This window comes from Periplaneta americana, chromosome 10, assembly GCF_040183065.1.
Source record: "Periplaneta americana isolate PAMFEO1 chromosome 10, P.americana_PAMFEO1_priV1, whole genome shotgun sequence".
NCBI classification, from domain to species: domain Eukaryota; kingdom Metazoa; phylum Arthropoda; class Insecta; order Blattodea; family Blattidae; genus Periplaneta; species Periplaneta americana.
The window spans coordinates 164,598,458-164,619,587 of NC_091126.1; the positions used below are offsets into that span (position 1 = coordinate 164,598,458).

The 21,130-nt window shown below is 38.8% G+C and overlaps 1 protein-coding gene across 1 annotated transcript in view; it reads right to left on the minus strand.

Annotated features, from left to right (window-relative positions):
• Positions 1-21,130, minus strand: part of peng (Pumilio and CPL domain-containing protein penguin) — a 145,662-nt gene that overhangs the window by 61,143 nt on the left and 63,389 nt on the right. The window contains exons 5-6 of the mRNA XM_069838357.1: positions 5,577-5,785; positions 80-254 (exon numbers count right to left, since the gene is read on the minus strand). Of these exons, the coding sequence (XP_069694458.1) occupies positions 80-254; positions 5,577-5,785 (384 nt within the window). The remainder of the gene's footprint in view (positions 1-79; positions 255-5,576; positions 5,786-21,130) is intronic.

The window sequence follows — 21,130 nt, forward strand, 5'->3', positions numbered from 1 at the left end:
TTGGAATAATTTCGTGATTTTCAGGGAGTTTCCCCTTAATAATGTCCCATTGTGTTAAATGAGCAACAGCTCTGTGTACCTTATTTGAAGAATGCCAGATGCACATCACAGCCACATGTGCACCATCCTTCGAGCTCTTGAAGTCCAGAATAGAATTCTGTATTTGTTGCAAGACTTCTTCCCGATCTTCTTTTGAGCAATGTTTCAAATATTCACAAAGTACGGTTTGAAAGAGAGATGAATTTGTGAGTTTCCTGTGAAATCAAGAACAAATACTGTATACTCAGGGTATGACTAAAATCACAACTTATTCCAATATATTTCATTTCCACTTAAGGAGAAAAAAAAATTCTTGAAAATACTCTGTGATATGTGTGGAATGCATAGCATAACATTTTGTGGGTATTTGTGCCCTTATCGGATGTTGAGTCGCCACTTTTAAACTTCCTGTGTTATGGATTTTTAAATCACTCGCCCCCTTTTAAATTTTCAAAAAAAAAAAAAATTTTTTTTCTTTAAAATACTCTTTGATATATGTGGAATGCATTGCATAATATTTTGTGCGTATTTGTGCCCTTATCGGATGTTGAGACGTCATTTTTAAACTTCCTGCGCTATGGATTTTTAAATCACACAACCGCTTTTATTGGTTTCCAGTAACTTCATTTTTTTGCTACATTGCCAGACAAAAATGGATATAATTTCTGAACTATTAAATTTACATGCATGAAATTTAGAACACACATTCTTTAGACTATTGGGAAACTTTTCTCTGTAACAGAATTTTGTTAATTGATTTAATTTAAAAAATACGTCCGTTTGTTTGCAAGAAAGGAAATCAGAAAATTGTTATTAAATTTTAATTGTTTATTTTACAAACATAGGGACTAATATCAAAATTCTGTTACAGACAGTTTGTAGAACAAACAAAACTGTTTGAATCTATCTTTAAAAACGGTTTAGATATATCGGTTTTAGTACAATCCAGCATTGGGTATATTTTTTTCATATCTGAGCCCCCAAATATTTTTTTTTTTTCAAAATATTTATATTTGGTTGAGTTGCTACAGCTATGAGCTCTCTACATACAAAAAAATAATATTTTACACCAAATAGGAAAAAAAGTTAAAAAAAAAAATACCACCCTCTCCCCTTCAATTGTAAGACCATACTCATAGCAACAGTTTCCATCCATCTCTTGGAGGTTTTCTTAGTATTCTATGAATGCCTGAAGTGTATGACAAAATTCAAAGTGGATTTCTGTGTGTCTCTTCCCCGCCCCCCCCAGCTTCTTCTTCTGTAATTTTGAGTATATTGAAGTAAACAATACATTCAGCTCCTACAAGCTACACAACTACTTCCATGTACAGTGGTCCACCCAAAAAAAAACGGCTGGAATTTTATGTCTTGAAAAAGCATGTGCTAGAAGCAGGGTTGCCAGATGTCCTGGATTGAGTTATATTTGTCCCGGAATGTCAAAAAAAAAAAAAAAAAAAAAAAGAAACTTTCGCTCATTTCTATAAATTGCTTTAAAATTCCTTCTTCATTTTTTCAAGACCCCGTTCAACCTATGTTTAAGATCATCGTTAATGTCACCTAGACTAGACGGCATTTCGGAAGGCGGTTAGCTTCTATATGCGCCGTAGCATTTCTTGGTATGTGACGTCACAAACTTGTACAGTAGAACCAATCAGAATCAGTCTATAACAAGCACTTCCCGAGTTCGTTTGTTCACGTGTGAGTGTTTCAATACATTGAATAAGTAAAACTAACATTTACTGTGTGTATGTAAGGTAAATAAATGGAAGAAGAGACTGTAAAAAGACAAGTATTACACGAGCAGGTGCGGAAAATAGTGTTTAAGGTGTATAATTATTTTAAGAACGTTAACGAGCAGAATGCTGCCGGCCATCTTGATGCTGGCAGCAACGTTGCCAACATGCAAGAAACGACAGCAGAAGCATGTGGTGTGGGATTGAGAACTGTGCAAAGAATATTGTTAGTGAAGGAAAGAGGGTTTGTTTGGTGTCATGCTTACAGTAATCAACGGCTAAGGTCATTATTGTCTTTTGATAATTTAAATTCTCTCCTGCGCTATTTGTATTGCACGTGCTCGTGAAGTACGATGTGGCAATGTTGTACGCTGCCTTGCTCTCTCTATCTGTCTCTCTCGACGCAAATGCTAGCAGACAACCACCTTCCGAATTGCCATCGAATCTAGTGCCTTCAATCCAGTTCAATTGAAATAAAAACTATAATACTATACTGTAGTATGCATTACGTATTATACAGTATCTTTATTCTTTAGTCTCTTTGGAATTGATTTATTATATTGTAGATAGGATTTAAACATTGTATCATACATTTCTTCTTCATAGAACAGAGTGTAATATGACATTTTTCGAGACTTTATCAATACCTATATAAATAACAGCTTACTTTTCCGTTTTGCATTTTATATGAAGAATGATTCTGCATTATTCATAAAATATTGATATATTATTTGTTTAACTTTATTAGTTCTGTTAACATGACTTCCGTAATATTAGATTGCATTTACTGTGAAATGTAAAACATTTATTTTTTTCTCATTTCTGCAGAATTTTTCTTCTTGTATTACCAGTACTTTATTTTTATAAAAGCACAGGAGTAGTCTTAGTCCTCAGTTGTTTAGAATTAAATTGTTTAGAAATATTTTAAATCCACAGAATTTGTTTTTTAGGTATAATTTTTATTTATTATTATTATTATTATTATTTTTATTATTATTATTATTATTTTACACAGTCATTACTTTATTTTTCCATTAACACTTATATCTAGGTAATTGTCATTGTCTCAATGTAACACGTGCTGTGCTGATCATACTAATTGTACTATTCCTTTAGTTGTGAGATTATATTCATATGTATTCTTTTTTTTAAGTTAATATTTGTATACTAGAATGTATTTTTCTGTTCGTGATTATGTATTCAGTCTCTTTTTTCTTTTTTTTTTATTACATACATTTTTTTGTTATTGTTATTTTAAAGTTAATACTGATTGTGTATATGTATTCAATCTCTCTTTTTTTACTTAATTATGTTTATTATTATTTTTAAGTTAATATTTGCATACCAGTATGCATTTTTCTGTATGTAATTTGATCCTGGTTGAGTGGAAGAGAAGCCCTGATGGCCTTAACTCTGCCAGGGAAAATAAAACTATTATTATTATTATTATTATTATTATTATTATTATTATTATTATGACAATTTTTCTACATTTGTATTAGAGATTTAATTCAACCATTGTGTTTCTGCAATTTAGACTATACTGTAGCATTAAAGAAAAAATAAATACTGTAATTAACTTTTGAAACAGAAAAACTGTAATGCGAAAATGTAATAAAATGTTCCAAGGTTGTATTTTTAAAAATATTTTGTGTTTAAAATAAAACTAATATCACGAGACAAAGTGCTCAAGCAAAAAACAGTAAGTTGAGCTTAATAACGTATTTTGAGTAGTGTGGTCTTTTTGACCGCATGTGCCTCCTCATGTTATAACACTTATGCGCCTTCTCTCAGGTTAACAAAGTATACTAAATTTCTACATATCTGTCACTACATTTCGCAAGTTAGTGACTGCAAGATTTACTGAATTTTGAAGCGAAGAAATAATGAGTGGGATAAAAATGACAAAAGTAATAGTATTTAAACATCACACACAATGTTGAAACAGGTCACCCATTCCATCTGTTGCAGCGGATTTTCTGTCTTTGTCCCACATGTACCTGTTGTCTCTGTCTTTCGCTTAGGCTGCTCCATGAGTCAACAATGAACTGCTGCTAGCACTCTATTGGCTTAGGCCATATGCTTTCTAATTCTGTAACCGTTATAACTAAGGAGCGGATTTCTATGTAATTAAATATTATTTTTGTGTGATAAAACACGATTAACAAAGTTAAAAATTCCGAACATGAAGTTTCAAGTTTAAAACCCGAATTTTATTTAACATAAAAACACATATTTTCACAAAAAAATTATGTAAATACTTAGGCCTATTTTCAGGAAATCTATTATAAACACATAAATCTTGGAGTTTTTTTACTTAAATAATTTTTTTACAAGAAATTTAAACATTTTAAAACTAAATCAATTATGTCACTCAGAAGTACGTTATCTTTTTAAGAATTCTTGGTTTCTTTGTGTTTCTAAGCGCTGTGTGGTGTATCCGTGATCCATTTTTGTAATAGTATCGCCTCAAGTTCTGAGAACTGCTAGGCAGCATATCAATGTTATTATTAGAGAATAAATTAACATGGACAAGAAGGAGAGATCTTGCAACACATAATTAGGAATGTTTATTGTTGCTGAAGATGATTTCATTCCACGCTTTGTTTGTGAAACACAACAGATAAGAGCTCGGGTATGAACTTTATTTAATTTAAACAAATCTCTCGCCTCTCGTTCATGTCCATCAAGTAAGGCAACACGTCTTGTTGTGATTCCCTGTTATCGGGCTTCATCAATCGATATCCTTCAAGATATACTGAAAGATGGTCATTTAAAAAACGATTTGGCTTTCCTATTAGGAAATCTAAGCTTTTTGTGTGACACCATAAAAAAAACTCGAAACATCCAAAAACCTGTTGTCTGAAACAGGGAGGTGCGTGCAGTGGAAATTAAACTAGACTCGCTACCAGGTTCAGAAGTACAAGCACTAAGAGACAAATTCCAGAATGTGTTTGGGAAAAACAGTGGATATAAAAAAAAATGTGTAAAGTTGCTCATGTATTGGAGGGTGTGCCTGTAGGGTGAAACTGACGATGTTTGTGTTTGTGACATTCCTCTTTTTAAATATGCACATCTGACGTCCTGTGATGTGGAAAGATCGTTTTCACAGTATAAGTCGTCATTCAGAGATAATCGGCATGCATTTGTGATGGAGAATTTGGAGATGACCTTTGTTGTTCACTGCAATTCTCGGCCAACTACTAGCACTCAAGTGCGGTTGGTGAGTACCTAGTAACAGTTTTTTTTTTCCAAGTTATGTAAGGTATTTTTGTCATATTTACAAAAAAAATATTCTTTTATTTTTAGTAAATATTTTTGTACTTTTTAGCACATAAAAATAAATATATTTATAAAATAAACACTGTCACACGTTAAAAGTGTTAAAATTGTTTAAAAAGGTATTTACCTTCGACAGACGGCCCGTTTCGACGCTATTTATGACGCTATTTAAATAGCGTCGAAACGGGCCGTCTGTCGAAGGTAAATACCTTTTTAAACAATTTTAACACTTTTAACGTGTGACAGTGTAAATTTTATGTTTTTAACAAAGTGTTAACGAGAACTTTAATCAATAAATATATTTAAATTTTTAGCACATAAAAATCCGCTCCCTAGTTATAACTACACTGACTACGCTACACAAACAGTGACATCCTAATCTGGGCTGGAGATCCGGAATTGAACAGCAGCTCCTCCACCATGTTCAGTGACTTCTATTATTAATGTGTTCCCCAGGTAAGTCAGGACACACGAATATCCTGTGTATGGGAAATGTTTTACTCTAATGCAAAGAGCACTTACTTGTCTAATATCCGTGACATGTTGGCCTTCACAGCACTAAGGGTCGCATCTCTCATTGCAGGAGTCTTCTTGAAAATGTCATCAAGACAATGGATGTCTTGTTCTTTGTCTTGTTTATACATATCTCCATAAAATTCCAGCCGTAACTGACTTTTCTCAACTGCACTTGTCCATGTAGAATATATGTTCTCCAGTATAGGAGCTGCTACCTGTTGGTTGGCAAAATAAGAATATAGGTTAAGACTAAGTGATGACAGTGATTTCTGTTTTTCTTTTTGACATAAACTCGTCAATGCAGAAGAGCAATTCAACAAAACCAGCAACAAAATCTTTCTGAATCTTGCGTACACGACTTTTAACACTTGGGATCACCCATATGCAGCATACTAGCAGAGATATTTTTACACAACATAGAACAAACATACACACCCAACAATGAACACAACAAATATGCAGGCAACATAATATACTGGCACAGATACGTAGACAACATACTCATACTATACACAGGAAACAAAAGACAAGTACACAAACTACACCAATACATAAACAAATTACACCCAAAACTTCAATACACACTAGAACTTAAAAACAACAACTCTATAAATTTCCTAGACATCACCATAACAAAAACTGACAACAAACACACCTACAAAATATACAGAAAACCAACCACCACCACCACACACATACACAACACATCTAACCACCTCATACAACACAAACATGCTGCATTCAGGACAATGGTACACAGATTACTCAACATACCCATGAGCCAACAATACTACAATGAAGAAGTGAACACAATCAAATACATAGCATAAGAAAACGGATACAATCCAAACATAATAGACAACCTCACAAGAAAGACAAAACAAAAACTTAAAAAAAAAAAAAAAAAAAAAAAAACACACAAAAAGAACACAAGAAATACATCACACTAACATATGAAAACAAAAGCACACATAAGATCGCATCTTCATTCAGAAAGCAGAAATACAACATAACATACAGAACAGAAAACACACTACAAAGACATCTCAACACACAAAAAACACAAACAAATAAATAAGACCATACAGGTGTATACAAACTCACATGTAATAGTTGCGATAAGTTCTACATAGGACAGACAGGCAGATCATTCCAAACACGCTACAAAGAACACATTAAAGCAATAACCAGAGGACACAATACATCTACATACGCCGATCATATAACCAATGCTAACCATACATACAATAACATAAATGAGGACATGGAAATCCTACACATACAACCCAAGAACCAAAAACTCAACACACTAGAACAATACGAAATATACAAACACACTAAAACACTCTCCAATCAAATTCTCAACACACAGATCAATTTCAGTACACACACACACTATTTGACTCCACTCTTCAACACCTTTCAACAATCAAACACACCCACATAACAGGCAGAGAAGTTCGAGATGACGCCGAGATCTAGTAGGCTCTGAGGATGGTGCGTGAAGCACTGAAACGGCTGTAAGCTGCACAAATCTTACATAATTAACACGAGTAAGTCCGCTAGTTAATCAATTAATTAAAATCTTTCATTTAAAGGTCTAACAAAACCTTACTTCGACTTCAACGTGTCAGTAGCACGTCTGCCTCCAGACTAGCCGGCCAGGGTTCGATTCCCAGCGGGGTCAGAAATTTTCATGTAAAATTTCTATCTCGGAACTAGGAGAGATGGCGGTGCACAACTTCTAATAACTAGATTGTGTACCAATAAGCCTGGGTTAAATCCCAAATCTCTCTGCAGTGCATATGAAGAGAAGGCATATGTCATTGTTGACAGTGATTAGATGAGGACGTTAAGCCTGGCGGTCCCCTTGGTGCTATTCGACAGGAGTAGACTACATGCCAGCACAGGGTTTCCCCTTCTCCCTTCCTCACCATCATCATCCTCACCCATTCCTTACACTACACTTACACATACACTCACCCTGATACACGACATAACTCTTCACAGATACACATCATGCATAACGTGGCTCGCCGAAGTGGTGTGCAACTTGAAAATGGGTCACAGTCCTGCCATCTATCAGCAGTATGCAGAACCCGAATTACACAAAGTGAAGTGGATAGGCACGCGCACACACACACACACACACACACACACACACACACACGCGCGCGCACGCACGCACATACTCTCTCTCTCTCCCCCCCTCCCCCTCTCTCCCTCCAATTAGTTATTTTCATTTCCTGAAAAATTATAATTTTGCATAAAGCAAGTTTTGGAAAAATGGTCCTCAATTGTGAAACATGACTGAATTACATATTTGCATTGAATATTTTATATGTAAAAACATTAAAATATGAACTTGAAATAAAAATTATAATGTGATTTAATGTTTAAATCTTCAAAATCAATTAAATAGTAGTTTATTACATCATGATGTATAAAATTGTTCTTTACATTACATATTTTATATGCAAGTTAAATGTGAAGTAGCTACAGATAATTTACTCGCCCAACACTGAGCAATTTACATTTTAAAAATCCTATGAAACAACTTGAGACTCAATGTACTAAGTGACCCTGGGAAAATCACTGTGGATTGTGTATATCTACACACCATTAATATATGAATTCCAACCTACGAGGTGTGATACAAAACTATGGGTGCAAACAAGAAAACTACTCACCTGAGAAATTCATTTAATTCTGACTGGTACTCCAAAAGTATAGGAGACAAGTGAACTTGTCTGTGACCAGTCTCTCTTGATTACAAACTGTTTTCAACTTACGACAGCATGTTTACCACGAGATGATGACATAGAAGATCGTATGAGGGCAGTGCGAATGCTACACACTGTTGATATGATGGTGATGATGAAGATGATGTAGAGGAAAAGGAAGACGGGTAAGGGAGAGAAAATGAAGAGGAGGGAGAAGAGGAATCTGTTAACTATTTAGGAGTACTTACTTTTAGGATTTTTGCCCATTTGTAAAAATGTAAAAAATATTGAGAAAAAGCCTTGCATTATTAAGAGGGATTCGGCATTGTTTGCTTAGTGGCTCGGCAATAAGTTTTGAGGGTATTAAATAAACTATTTTCACACGCCTGGACTTGAACAGTGCAGTACCGCACGCACTAGCCGAGAGATGAAGATAAGCGAGCGTTGGGCGTCATTTTACTCCTGTGATAAAGCTAGCCCAGCTATGCTCTACTAGACAGAACATCACGTGTTTAAGTCTCCTGGCCTTGCTTGCCTCGGCTAGCTCCCGCCTCACCATCAGCTGGTTAGTTCACGCGGGTACTAATTATTTTCTTTATTTGATATTTTCAATACTTTCATATCAACGGTGCACCAGTAAAAAATATGTGTTTATTTGTACTTCCAATGCGGAATCTAACCATATATTTTAAAAATATTTTTTTCGTGGGCAAAGGCATCTTAATGAAGGAAAATTTAAATTTGTGCAGGCCTGCTTTAGATATTAGCAGACCTGTCATTGTATGAGTGGGTAATCATATTTTGACTGAAAAGGCAGAACAGTGCCTGAAAAAATATCCATAAATATACATTAATTCCACTCCAGACATCAGGAGTAATATAACAATTCTCAGAATTATGTCCTCTCTAGGAGGAGGAAGAAGAAGAAGAAGAAGACGGGGTTAAAGTGGAATACAGAGAGGGTGGACAAGAGGAAGATTAGGGGTTATGAGCAGAATGTGAAGAAGAGGATGAGTGTAAGGCAGGATGAGAGGACAGAGGGGAAGCAGGGGATGGAGAAGAGGAAGAGTGTTGGGCAGAATGAGGCGAATAGGCAAAGGATTAAGAGGATGAGTGTGAGGCAGGATGAGGGGACAGAGAGGAATATTCAGGGGATGGAGAACAGGATGAGTGTGGGGCAGGATGAGGGGACAGAGGGGAATGGACAGGGGATGAAGGAGGGGTTAAGTGCGGGGCAGGAGGAGGAAACAGAGGGGAATGGGCAGGGGATGGAGGACATGAGTGTGGGGCAGGATGAGGGGACAGAGAGGAATGGGCAGGGGCTGGAGAAGGAGATGAGTGTGGGGCAGGATGAGGGGACAGAGGGGAATGGGCAGGGGATGGAGAAGGGGTTGAGTGCGGAGCAGGATGAGGGAACAGAGGGGAATGGGCAGGGGATGGAGAAGGGGTTGAGCGCGGAGCAGGATGAGGGAACAGAGGGGAATGGGCAGGGGAAGGAGATGATTGCGGAGCAGGGTGAGGGAACAGAGGGGAATGGGCAGGGGCTGGAGAAGGAGATGAGTGTGGGGCAGGATGAGGGGACAGAGGGGAATGAGCAGGGGCTGGAGAAGGAGATGAGTGTGGGGCAGGATGAGGGGACAGAGGGGAATGGGCAGGGGCTGGAGAAGGAGATGAGTGTGGGGCAGGATGAGGGAACAGAGGGGAATGGGCAGGGGAAGGAGATGATTGCGGAGCAGGGTGAGGGAACAGAGGGGAATGGGCAGGGGCTGGAGAAGGAGATGAGTGTGGGGCAGGATGAGGGGACAGAGGGGAATGAGCAGGGGCTGGAGGAGATGAGTGTGGGGCAGGTTGAGGGGACAGAGGGGAATGGGCAGGGGATGGAGAAGGGTTTGAGTGCGGAGCAGGATGAGGGAACAGAGGGGAATGGGCAGGGGATGGAGAAGGGTTTGAGTGCGGAGCAGGATGAGGGAACAGAGGGGAATGGGCAGGGGATGGAGAAGGGTTTGAGTGCGGAGCAGGATGAGGGAACAGAGGGGAATGGGCAGGGGATGGAGAAGGGTTTGAGTGCGGAGCAGGATGAGGGAACAGAGGGGAATGGGCAGGGGAAGGAGATGATTGCGGAGCAGGATGAGGGAACAGAGGGGAATGGGCAGGGGAAGGAGATGATTGCGGAGCAGGGTGAGGGAACAGAGGGGAATGGGCAGGGGCTGGAGAAGGAGATGAGTGTGGGGCAGGATGAGGGGACAGAGGGGAATGGGCAGGGGCTGGAGAAGGAGATGAGTGTGAGGCAGGATGAGGGGACAGAGGGGAATGGGTAGGGGCTGGAGAAGGAGATGAGTGTGGGGCAGGATGAGGGGACAGAGGGGAATGAGCAGGGGCTGGAGGAGATGAGTGTGGGGCAGGTTGAGGGGACAGAGGGGAATGGGCAGGGGATGGAGAAGGGGTTGAGTGCGGAGCAGGATGAGGGAACAGAGGGGAATGGGCAGGGGATGGAGAAGGGGTTGAGTGCGGAGCAGGATGAGGGAACAGAGGGGAATGGGCAGGGGAAGGAGATGATTGCGGAGCAGGGTGAGGGAACAGAGGGGAATGGGCAGGGGCTGGAGAAGGAGATGAGTGTGAGGCAGGATGAGGGGACAGAGGGGAATGGGTAGGGGCTGGAGAAGGAGATGAGTGTGGGGTAGGATGAGGGGACAGAGGGGAATGAGCAGGGGCTGGAGGAGATGAGTGTGGGGCAGGTTGAGGGGACAGAGGGGAATGGGCAGGGGATGGAGAAGGGGTTGAGTGCGGAGCAGGATGAGGGAACAGAGGGGAATGGGCAGGGGATGGAGAAGGGTTTGAGTGCGGAGCAGGATGAGGGAACAGAGGGGAATGGGCAGGGGAAGGAGATGATTGCGGAGCAGGGTGAGGGAACAGAGGGGAATGGGCAGGGGCTGGAGAAGGAGATGAGTGTGGGGCAGGATGAGGGAACAGAGGGGAATGGGCAGGGGCTGGAGAAGGAGATGAGTGTGGGGCAGGATGAGGGGACAGAGGGGAATGGGCAGGGGCTGGAGAAGGAGATGAGTGTGGGGCAGGATGAGGGAACAGAGGGGAATGGGCAGGGGCTGGAGAAGGAGATGAGTGTGGGGCAGGATGAGGGGACAGAGGGGAATGGGCAGGGGATGGAGAAGTGGTTGAGTGCGGAGCAGGATGAGGGAACAGAGGGGAATGGGCAGGGGAAGGAGATGATTGCGGAGCAGGGTGAGGGAACAGAGGGGAATGGGCAGGGGCTGGAGAAGGAGATGAGTGTGTGGCAGGATGAGGGGACAGAGGGGAATGGGCAGGGGCTGGAGAAGGAGATGAGTGTGGGGCAGGATGAGGGGACAGAGAGGAATGGGTAGGGGCTGGAGAAGGAGATGAGTGCGGGGCAGGATGAGGGGACAGAGGGGAATTGGCAGGGGATGGAGAAGGGGTTGAGTGCGGAGCACGATGAGGGAACAGAGGGGAATGGGCAGGGGATGGAGATGAGTGGGGAGCATGGTGAGGGAACAGAGGGGAATGGGCAGGGGAAGGAGATGATTGCGGAGTAGGGTGAGGGAACAGAGGGGAATGGGCAGGGGCTGGAGAAGGAGATGAGTGTGGGGCAGGGTGAGGAAGAGAGGGGAATGTGGATGGGATGGAGAAGAGAATGATGATGACTGATTAGAAGATGAATTCATAGTGAAAAAGGTAGAACGAATACTCTAAACCACACTTTCGATAGCGTTCCAACTGAAAGAAATCAAATCAAGAATGCATGTGTAAAGTCGGTTATGTCAGCAGATTGGCTGAACTAGGTTATTAATAACGTTGTAGCTTTGTTGGCTACGTCACATTTTTATGTTTAAGTTAGATATGGAACTGTGCATTTCCAGACATAATGAAATTCAGAAGCGTGTGTGTAAAGAAAGTTAAGTCAAAATTCACTGACTTGTCCGATTTTACACTCTTATAAAAGTGTGTTAAAAATCAGCTGTCAATAACACAAAATTCAAAATGGTTCCAAAACCGACTCTCAGACGACTGTGTAGTGGGATGGGTCTTATGTGAATCTACAGTCTTGGGACTTTTATTGCCAATACTCCTTCCTCTTTTATTAACTTGGCTGAGGATTATTACTGATAAAATATTCTTTCTATTTTAATGCTTTGGTGTTGGATTGCGCTTCTTTCAACAATGGGATTTCATTATCTATTTCGTACCACATATCAACAATGAATGCTTTCTCAAATCCAACAGGTTCTTATAACACTTCCGACATGATAGTTCGAAGCTAATTAAACGCGCAACATATGTTTACGAATGAAATAATACCGTGCGATACAAGACAAGTATTAACATGCAATGAAATAAACTAAAGTCGCAATGTAACTATCAGAACGCAAGACTGATTCTATCGATGTCATCTCTCTTCCGACTGTACTCTTGAATATCATTCAAGCTATCTCGTGACCTTTCCTATCGCCCGCTCTTCCTTATCGCATTGTTTCATTCGCATTCCTTCCGTCGGTATTCCCTGCTTGCGAGACCTATATCAGTAGCGCGCGTACAGATGCCTCAAACTAGGAAGCTGCCTGGAGAGGGGAAGTAGTAGAGCTAACGGAGGGGGCCCACCTAGGCTCCGATACCCAGGTATAGTCATATTATCTGAAAAGTTGACCTCTTGACGATGTATTCAAGATGTACCCTCCCTATGCAGCCTTCTCAACTGTTATTAGAACTGAGCTGTACCGTTCTAGTCCACAGTGCACAGCAGTAGGCGGACAGTGGTAGGGGAGAAGTGCTCTATGCACCTGCGAGAACGAGACAGCTTGCTAGTTTGAGGCATCTGTACCAGCGAGTGACGAACTACTGCTGTCTCCCATGTCCAACTTGCACGTACTTGCGCCTACTTCATCATCATTAGGCTTAGCATTTCAGCTACCTAAAGAATGAACTTAAAGACACATCTTTCATTAGTAGAGGAAGTGGTGGTAATATGGAACCTGCATTTATTATGGAACCCGTAGCTGCTGTCTCTGCAAAGTATAGACATCTGGTGGTTGACATTTCTATTGCTTGTATACTATGCACCTACAGCTCAGTAGCGTTCCCAGCACCGTGAGTGAAGCAGTGTGTTTGTGAGAATATTTTTTCAATTACAGTGCATTTCAATAGTTTTGCAGGTATGTGTACTGCATAACGTTACAGGTTATATATGCATCCTTTTACCTTAATAATTGCTGTATTTCATAGACGAGGGATTGTTTTTTTTATCTGCTATATTATGTTTTGCTTCGCATTGCAAAGGCCGTTACATAAACTGACAAAAATTTCAATATGAAGTTTTTGGCCGAGCTTATCTTAAGATTCAGACTGGTGAGATAGCTCTGAATGGATTTCGTGCTACCGGGATCTACCCTTTAAACAGAGGCATTTTCAGTGATGTGGACTTCAATGCTTCTGGAAATGGGAGTAGGGAATCTGCATTCTCTGAACATGGTTCTGATGCCACAGAAAACAAAATTGTGGGAGTTTCTGATTTAGATCATGTAAATTTGTCTAGCACTCCAGAGAAAATTGACCAAAGTTCTACATTTGTGACACCGGAAGACATCAGTCCTGCACCGGCACCGAAGAAAAAAACATCTGGCAGAGGGCATAAAGCCTCAACTGCAGCACATATTACAGGCTCTCCTTATAAGAATGGACATTCAGAGTCCTTACAAAAACAGTTAAATATGCCTTCCACTTCAGGGTCAAGTCTGAAGAAGAGCAGAACAGTCATCAACAAAAGAGGACAATCTAAACGAGGCAGAATTCACTCACGGTGGTAAAAATTCACTTGCAGCAAGATCCAGAAAAAATGAATCTGATGACTCAGAAGACTCTTCCGATCAGATGTCAGTTACTTCTGATATTTCAGAACTTACCATCGCACCTGGAGAACCATCGCCACGACAAGCAGATGCTGAATGTTCCTTCTGTGGAGCTAAATTTTCACAGGACACTCGGGGTGAACTGTCGGTTCAGTGTCAGATGTGTGAAATGTGGTACCACACAGAGTGTGCGGGTTGTGAGGGGGTAAATTATGTTTGTGACTATTGTAAGTGAAAGAAACTCAAAAGGTTTTTACATTGTTGCAGAGGCTGCTATTATATAATGACTCAAAATGTGCATTTTTTTTTCTTAATTTGTGTTTAGCCTACTGCAGTTATGTTGTTTGTGTATTGTATCAGGCAGTGTTGTAAGATTGTTTGCATTTTGCTAGAGGGGTTCCATATTACCCACACAAATTCAATACCTCGTTAGTTGACAGACTTAAATAAAATACAATTTTCTCGAAGTACTTATTTTTTTTGGTAAGTAGCAGAACTGTATATAAGAACTATGTAAATCAGCTTTCAAGTGACATTAAAATAATTCAAAAAGCTTTCAAAGGCAAACTGCAAATACAGAAAAACAAAATGGAGTTCCATATTACCACCACTTCCTCTATTAGGCATTTTCTAACCACATGCCGAGACATATAAATTATATGTTTGTGTGTATATAGATAATAAATAAGCACAAGAAAAGGCAAGATGTACGGTGAAATTACACGAGACACGAAAAAAATGCTAACTTGACCGCATAGGCGGAGTTATGGGGTGCATTGCCCCCCCCCCCCAAACTTTTCTGACCTCATTTTTTTTCTATTCTATTGAATTCAAAATATATTTTTCGTTTTTGTTTATGATTAAGTTTCTGTGCTTAAATTGATGAATTAATGTCTTCAGATCATGTGTCTGGACTATAATACTGCATTTATTTTAAATTTCTGAATGTATTAGAATTCCTATACCTCATATGAGGAATGGAAGCACTGTAATTTTTCTTTTGTAACAGCCTGTACTAATGTGTTAGAAGTCTGCAGGTGTTCAGGCCACCACTTGGAGAAATATGAATAACATACTGCACAACAATGCAAAAAAATTGAAAAGTGATCCCAGTATAATATGTAAACTTGAAGATGAGATTAAATAAAATAATTAGAATTTACATTTCATACGATATCTTCGGAAAGTAAGCTTCATATAAAAACGTTTCTGTTAGTACTGTTACGTAGTTTTATTGACGTATGCATGTGTTTCTGTATGAGAGAGAAAAAGAGGGAGATTGTTTTAAGTTATGCCCTATTATAATTTGTAGTAGACCTACAGTTCAAGGCCTATACAACTCGGTTCGAAACATCGCGGATACGGATGTAACTTACTTACTTACTTACTGGCTTTTAAGGAACTCGGAGGTTCATTGCCGCCCTCACATAAGCCCGCCGTTGGTCCCTATCCTGAGCAAGATCAATCCAGTCTCTATCATCATATTCCACCTCCCTCAAATCCATCTTAATATTATCTTCCCATCTACGTCTTGGTCTCCCCAAAGGTCTTTTTCCCTCCGGCCTCCCAACTAACACTCTATATGCATTTCTGGATTCGCCCATACGTGCTACATATCCTGCCCATCTCAAACGTCTGGATTTAATGTTCCTAATTATGTCAGGTGAAGAATAATGCGTGCAGTTCTGTGTTGTGTAACTTTCTCCATTCTCCTGTAACTTCATCCCTTTTAGCCCCAAATATTTTCCTAAGAACCTTATTTTCAAACACCCTTAACCTCTGTTCCTCTCTCAAAGTGAGAGTCCAAGTTTCACAACCATACAGAAGAACCGGTAATATAACTGTTTTATAAATTCTAACTTTCAGATTTTTGGACAGCAGACTGGATGATAATAGCTTCTCAACCGAATAATAACAGGCATTTCCCATATTTATTCTGTGTTTAATTTCCTCCCGAGTATCATTTATATTTGTTACTGTTGCTCCCAGGTATTTGAATTTTTCCACCTCTTCAAAGGATAAACTTCCAATTTGTATATTTCCATTTCGTACAATATTCCCATCACGAGACATAATCATATACTTTGTGTTTTCGGGATTTACTTCCAAACCTAGGGGAGACCAGTGTAAAGCGCCCTACCTGGGTAAAACGGCCATGTGTAAGCATACCTTTAGCAGCATTGCCATATTGCCGATTATGTAGTGCACTACGTCAGAACTGCTTCTGAAAGTGGTCTGTAAAGTCGTGGATGGCTGTCTTCACAATTTATGATTATTTCGATATGATAACTGTTTTTGGAGGTTCTGATCTAAGGTATCTACTTATTATTTGATATAATTTCATACATAATATACATAACGTGAAATGCTTATCTACTGCTTGATATAATAGAGGTTATAAAGTTCAACATGCATGTGTTCGAAACTACTTCAAGATGGCGGTGTTATGCTATAAGTTTGTTTGTTTAGATGCATGTGTTCGGTGTAAAACGGCCATGCACAGTGGCCGTTTTACACCGTACTTGATGGTTTTACTCTGATATCTCTGACGTAATACATTGAAACACTAGAACTTCTACAAGTAATTTGGTTTCTTTTCCAGTATCAACTAGGCTATAAGCAGACGTATTAGGAACACTGATAGAAATTCTTGGAGCAGGGAAAATATGAGGGAAGCCATTAAAGCTGTTCAGGAAAGTAAAATGAGAACTACAAAGGCAAGCAAAATGTATGATTTGTCTAGAACCAATCTGAGACGGCGAGTCGAAGAAAGGAATATAGATGCCATGTGCTGAAAAACTAAAAGAGAAAGCTGAAGCAGCCAGGTTCAAGAAAATAGTTAGAAAAAGAAACATGTATCATAAAATAATTTTGGAAAAGAAGAATACTAAGAACATTGAAATTAAAAGTAGCGAAGGGAATTTAGACGATGAGGATGATGCTGAATGCATATTTTATCAAGAAAATATCCACTCCATTTCAGCTAGTGGTGAAAGATGGGCTCGCTGTATGTCGTGCATGAAATGGGCTCATGAAGAGTTTCCTGGACTTGATCCTGTAGCAGACGATGATTTCACCTGCGGTTTGTATCGCTAGACTATTAAATTTAAATGTCCTAATTCATGTTATAATTGATACCATATTAATGCTTTCTTTTGAATTATATGACCTTAGTTAATTAGATTAACATGTTCCACTTTCACAATAATAAATAATATCGTGTAACTATATGTATTTTTCAACTGAATATGTTTTCTATCATATTTTTTCTAGCATAATATACACTGGGCCGTTTTACACAGATGCCAGTGTAAAACGACCATTATATTACACTTCTGAAAAATTTTAATTTCGACAATATATATATTTTTTCAAAGTTTAAAAAATGCCATATCACTGTCCTTGGATGATATACAACTCACACCTTTAAATTTAGACTCTTGAGCACACCGAAAGTTGTGTAAAGTACAGATGCCTCAAACTAGGAAGCTGCCTGGATAGGGGAAGTAGTACAGCTAACGGAGGGGGCCCACCTAGGCTCCGATACCCAGGTATAGTCATATTATCTGAAAAGTTGACCTCTTGACAATGTATTCAAGATGTACCCTCCCTATGCAGCCTTCTCAACTGTTATTAGAACTGAGCTGTACCGTTCTAGTCCACAGTGCACAGCAGTAGGCGGACAGTGGTAGGGGAGAAGTGCTCTATGTGCCTGCGCGAACGAGACAGCTTGCTAGTTTGAGGCATCTATAACACTTAAAATTAAGGTGGCCGTTTTACACAGGTTTCCCCTATCTCTTTACTTGCTTCAAGTAAAATTCCCGTATTTTCCCTAATCGTTTGTGGATTTTCTCCTAACATATTCACGTCATCCGCATAGACAAGAAGCTGATGTAATCCGTTGCATTCATGAATGTAACACTGTAAGAAACATGCCCCCACGAAAATACCTTTATTAAATGATCACATTCCGATATACTGTATCACGGTCAAGCTACAACAGGGGAGGAGGTAAATGATGTCTCTCATAAGTCAGTTATATGGGGATTCTACTGTTTTGCTTTGTCCCCCTCCCCCAAGGAAATGGTTCTCTCTCCGCCTATGCTTGACTGGGAATGCAGAATACAGTAGATTTGATCCATTTTCGTCGCCTGTTTTAGATGTTAATCACTGCTTGTGTATCTACACTCAACACTTCAACAACTCAATTGACACGATTGTTAAGATTTGATTTAAGAATAGAATGCATTGTTATTCTGCCTTGAACATTCAAAGCATATTGACGATGGTATCATTATTGCGCCAGCACCCCTGCTTGAGAATGGTGTCATCAAAGAAGGTGAGAAAAAGAAATCTGCTGAAGCATTACTCATGGGTACAATAGGAGTTATGAAAGAAAGTCTGTGGCAAGAACAAAGAAAACAGCGGCAACAATAATGAAGAGAAAGGAACTGAATTTATCAATTTAAGTACAGTTAACAGTTTTCATGATTTTTCTGTGACTTAAAGCTACAATGACTATGTTATTGAACACTTTACAACCCGTGTCACAAGAGAATAAACTCTGAGAACTTGTACTTTTGGAGACGTTTATATATAATTCGCGTGCGTTAAATTATAAAATATGTACCGTAGAAGTGGGTTAAATCAATCAGTGGGTGTATAATCGATCATTTGAGATTTTTATTGAAAATTATATATTCTCTCAGTTACTTGTTAAAATTTTGTTATGCTGACTTCATTGCCTGACTTTGCAAATGTAAGCGAGAGGGACAACAAAAAGCCTGCGCATGCCAACAATGGGAGCACAGTGTAATTACCGTTTAAGTGAAAATTGTTATTCTCAACTTTTTCTCTTAAATGAAAACAAAGTCTTACAAACTCCAAATTATCGTCAGCAGTGAAAGGAGACAGAAAGTATACGTAAGTACTTTTCGTTGAGATTGTATCCTGAAATAATAGTTTTGCAGTTAGTAAATATTAGTATTGAAACTTATTATTTTAAGAAAACTTATACCTTTCTAGAGTTAAGTCGATCATGCCATCGACCTACTCGAAGCAGATAGGACCAGCAGGAAGAATAAATTATTCACCGAAATATCTCCAACTAACAGAAAAGTGTCATAGTATAGCTTATATTGATGGGATAGTGGGGAAAGAGGAAGACGAAATTATGGTGAATTTCTTGCGTAAGAGAAGCACTGCCAAAGAAACATATTTTGTATACCCCTTTGTACATGACGATAGGAACAACGTAGCTTCTGAAGTGACATGAGGAGGGGAAGATTTCAAATAACATCCGACATAAACCTAAGCAATGTTGAATTGCATTTTAGATTATAATTGAAGTGTGGTATTTCAATGTAAATTCTGAATTCTTAAATCTTTGTTTGTTGATATGTGAAGTATTAAAATGTGTTTTTATGTTTTATAAGTTATCAATCATAGTCACGTTTGTACAGTGGAGACCTATAGACCTAATTGTATCGAATTGTATAATCACAGTAACAAAAGATACACTGTATAATGCTATAGGCATATATTGTAGATTACTATTGTTTTCTACAGTCGACCTGGTTGGCGAGTTGGTATAGCGCTGGCCTTCTATGCCCAAGGTTGCGGGTTCGATCCCGGGCCAGGTCGATGGCATTTAAGTGTGCTTAAATGCGACAGGCTCATGTCAGTAGATTTACTGGCATGTAAAAGAACTCCTGTGGGACAAAATTCCGGCACATCCGGCGACGCTGATATAACCTCTGCAGTTGCGAGCGTCGTTAAATAAAACGTAACATTTAACATTGTTTTTTACACCCCTTATAACAAATAAAATATAAGTAATACACTTAATTTGTTTTTTAAAAACATAAACAGTGCTCGACTTTACTCCGCAATATTTTAAAATCGATCTTAAACTAAAAATTCAATGGTGATCGACTTTACCCCATTTAAGCAGGTAACTTCGATCACAAGTAAAATAAAAAAAAAATAGTTTTTGATAGATGGTAATTCACTTTTTGTAACGTGCCTTCATAAGTGAAGGCTATGAAGACAAAATGCTATTTTCTGAGGAACTTCGCTCCATTGCATAACCTCAATATCATAAAAAAATTGCAAAATTTTGATCGACTTTACCCTCTTCTACAGTAACTGAAATAACAATTTGAACATTTTCTACTAATGCAGTATCTTTAAAAAAGTGCGTAAAATAGGACAAGTCAAAGCTTTATTAATGTAAAATCGGTTAAATCAAATAATTTATTGCGCGAATTCATTAACACCTATTCTTAGCGCAGAAAGAAACTCCAAATTTTTAGAACTAATATGTATAATCCTTTCACAAATGTCGCACTAAAAATGTGTAATGAAGCATTTTCGGTAGTCTCACTATAGGATTTAAACTGGAATTGCACACTTTCAATTCGTATTTCACTAATATTACTTTTCTGGCATAACCTTCCTTACATACTCAATAAAGAAACTGCTTCAAAATGAAGTTATGGCTTCACTTCCTGAACATAACGCATGGTTGCCAATATATGGAATGCGGTGCCCTTACCAAGAAGCAGCAATGGGCAGAATTTCAACACCTGCGGCGTGTAAACAGGAATTTTAAATTTAATTTGTATGTAATATTTAGAAAAGAAATTTCTCGTGTGCTTTATTATTAGATGAATTAAATCTAAAAAATGAACACGAAGAGAACTGATCATATAATTTGAAGATAAATCGCTGTACAAAAACAAAATGTCTGAGAGCAAATTTTCAATATCAGATGCTGAAAACGCGCGTTTCTCTGAATCTTTCGAAATCAATGGCTTATAACATCGCATTTTCTCTTTACATTTTGTATAACGAAAAAATGTAAATATCGATAGTTTAAAACACAGATATTGTACGTCCATTTATTTCTGGACAAAATTGAGTTATAGCGGGCTTACTGTGAAAAGGTGTTAACTACATAGGA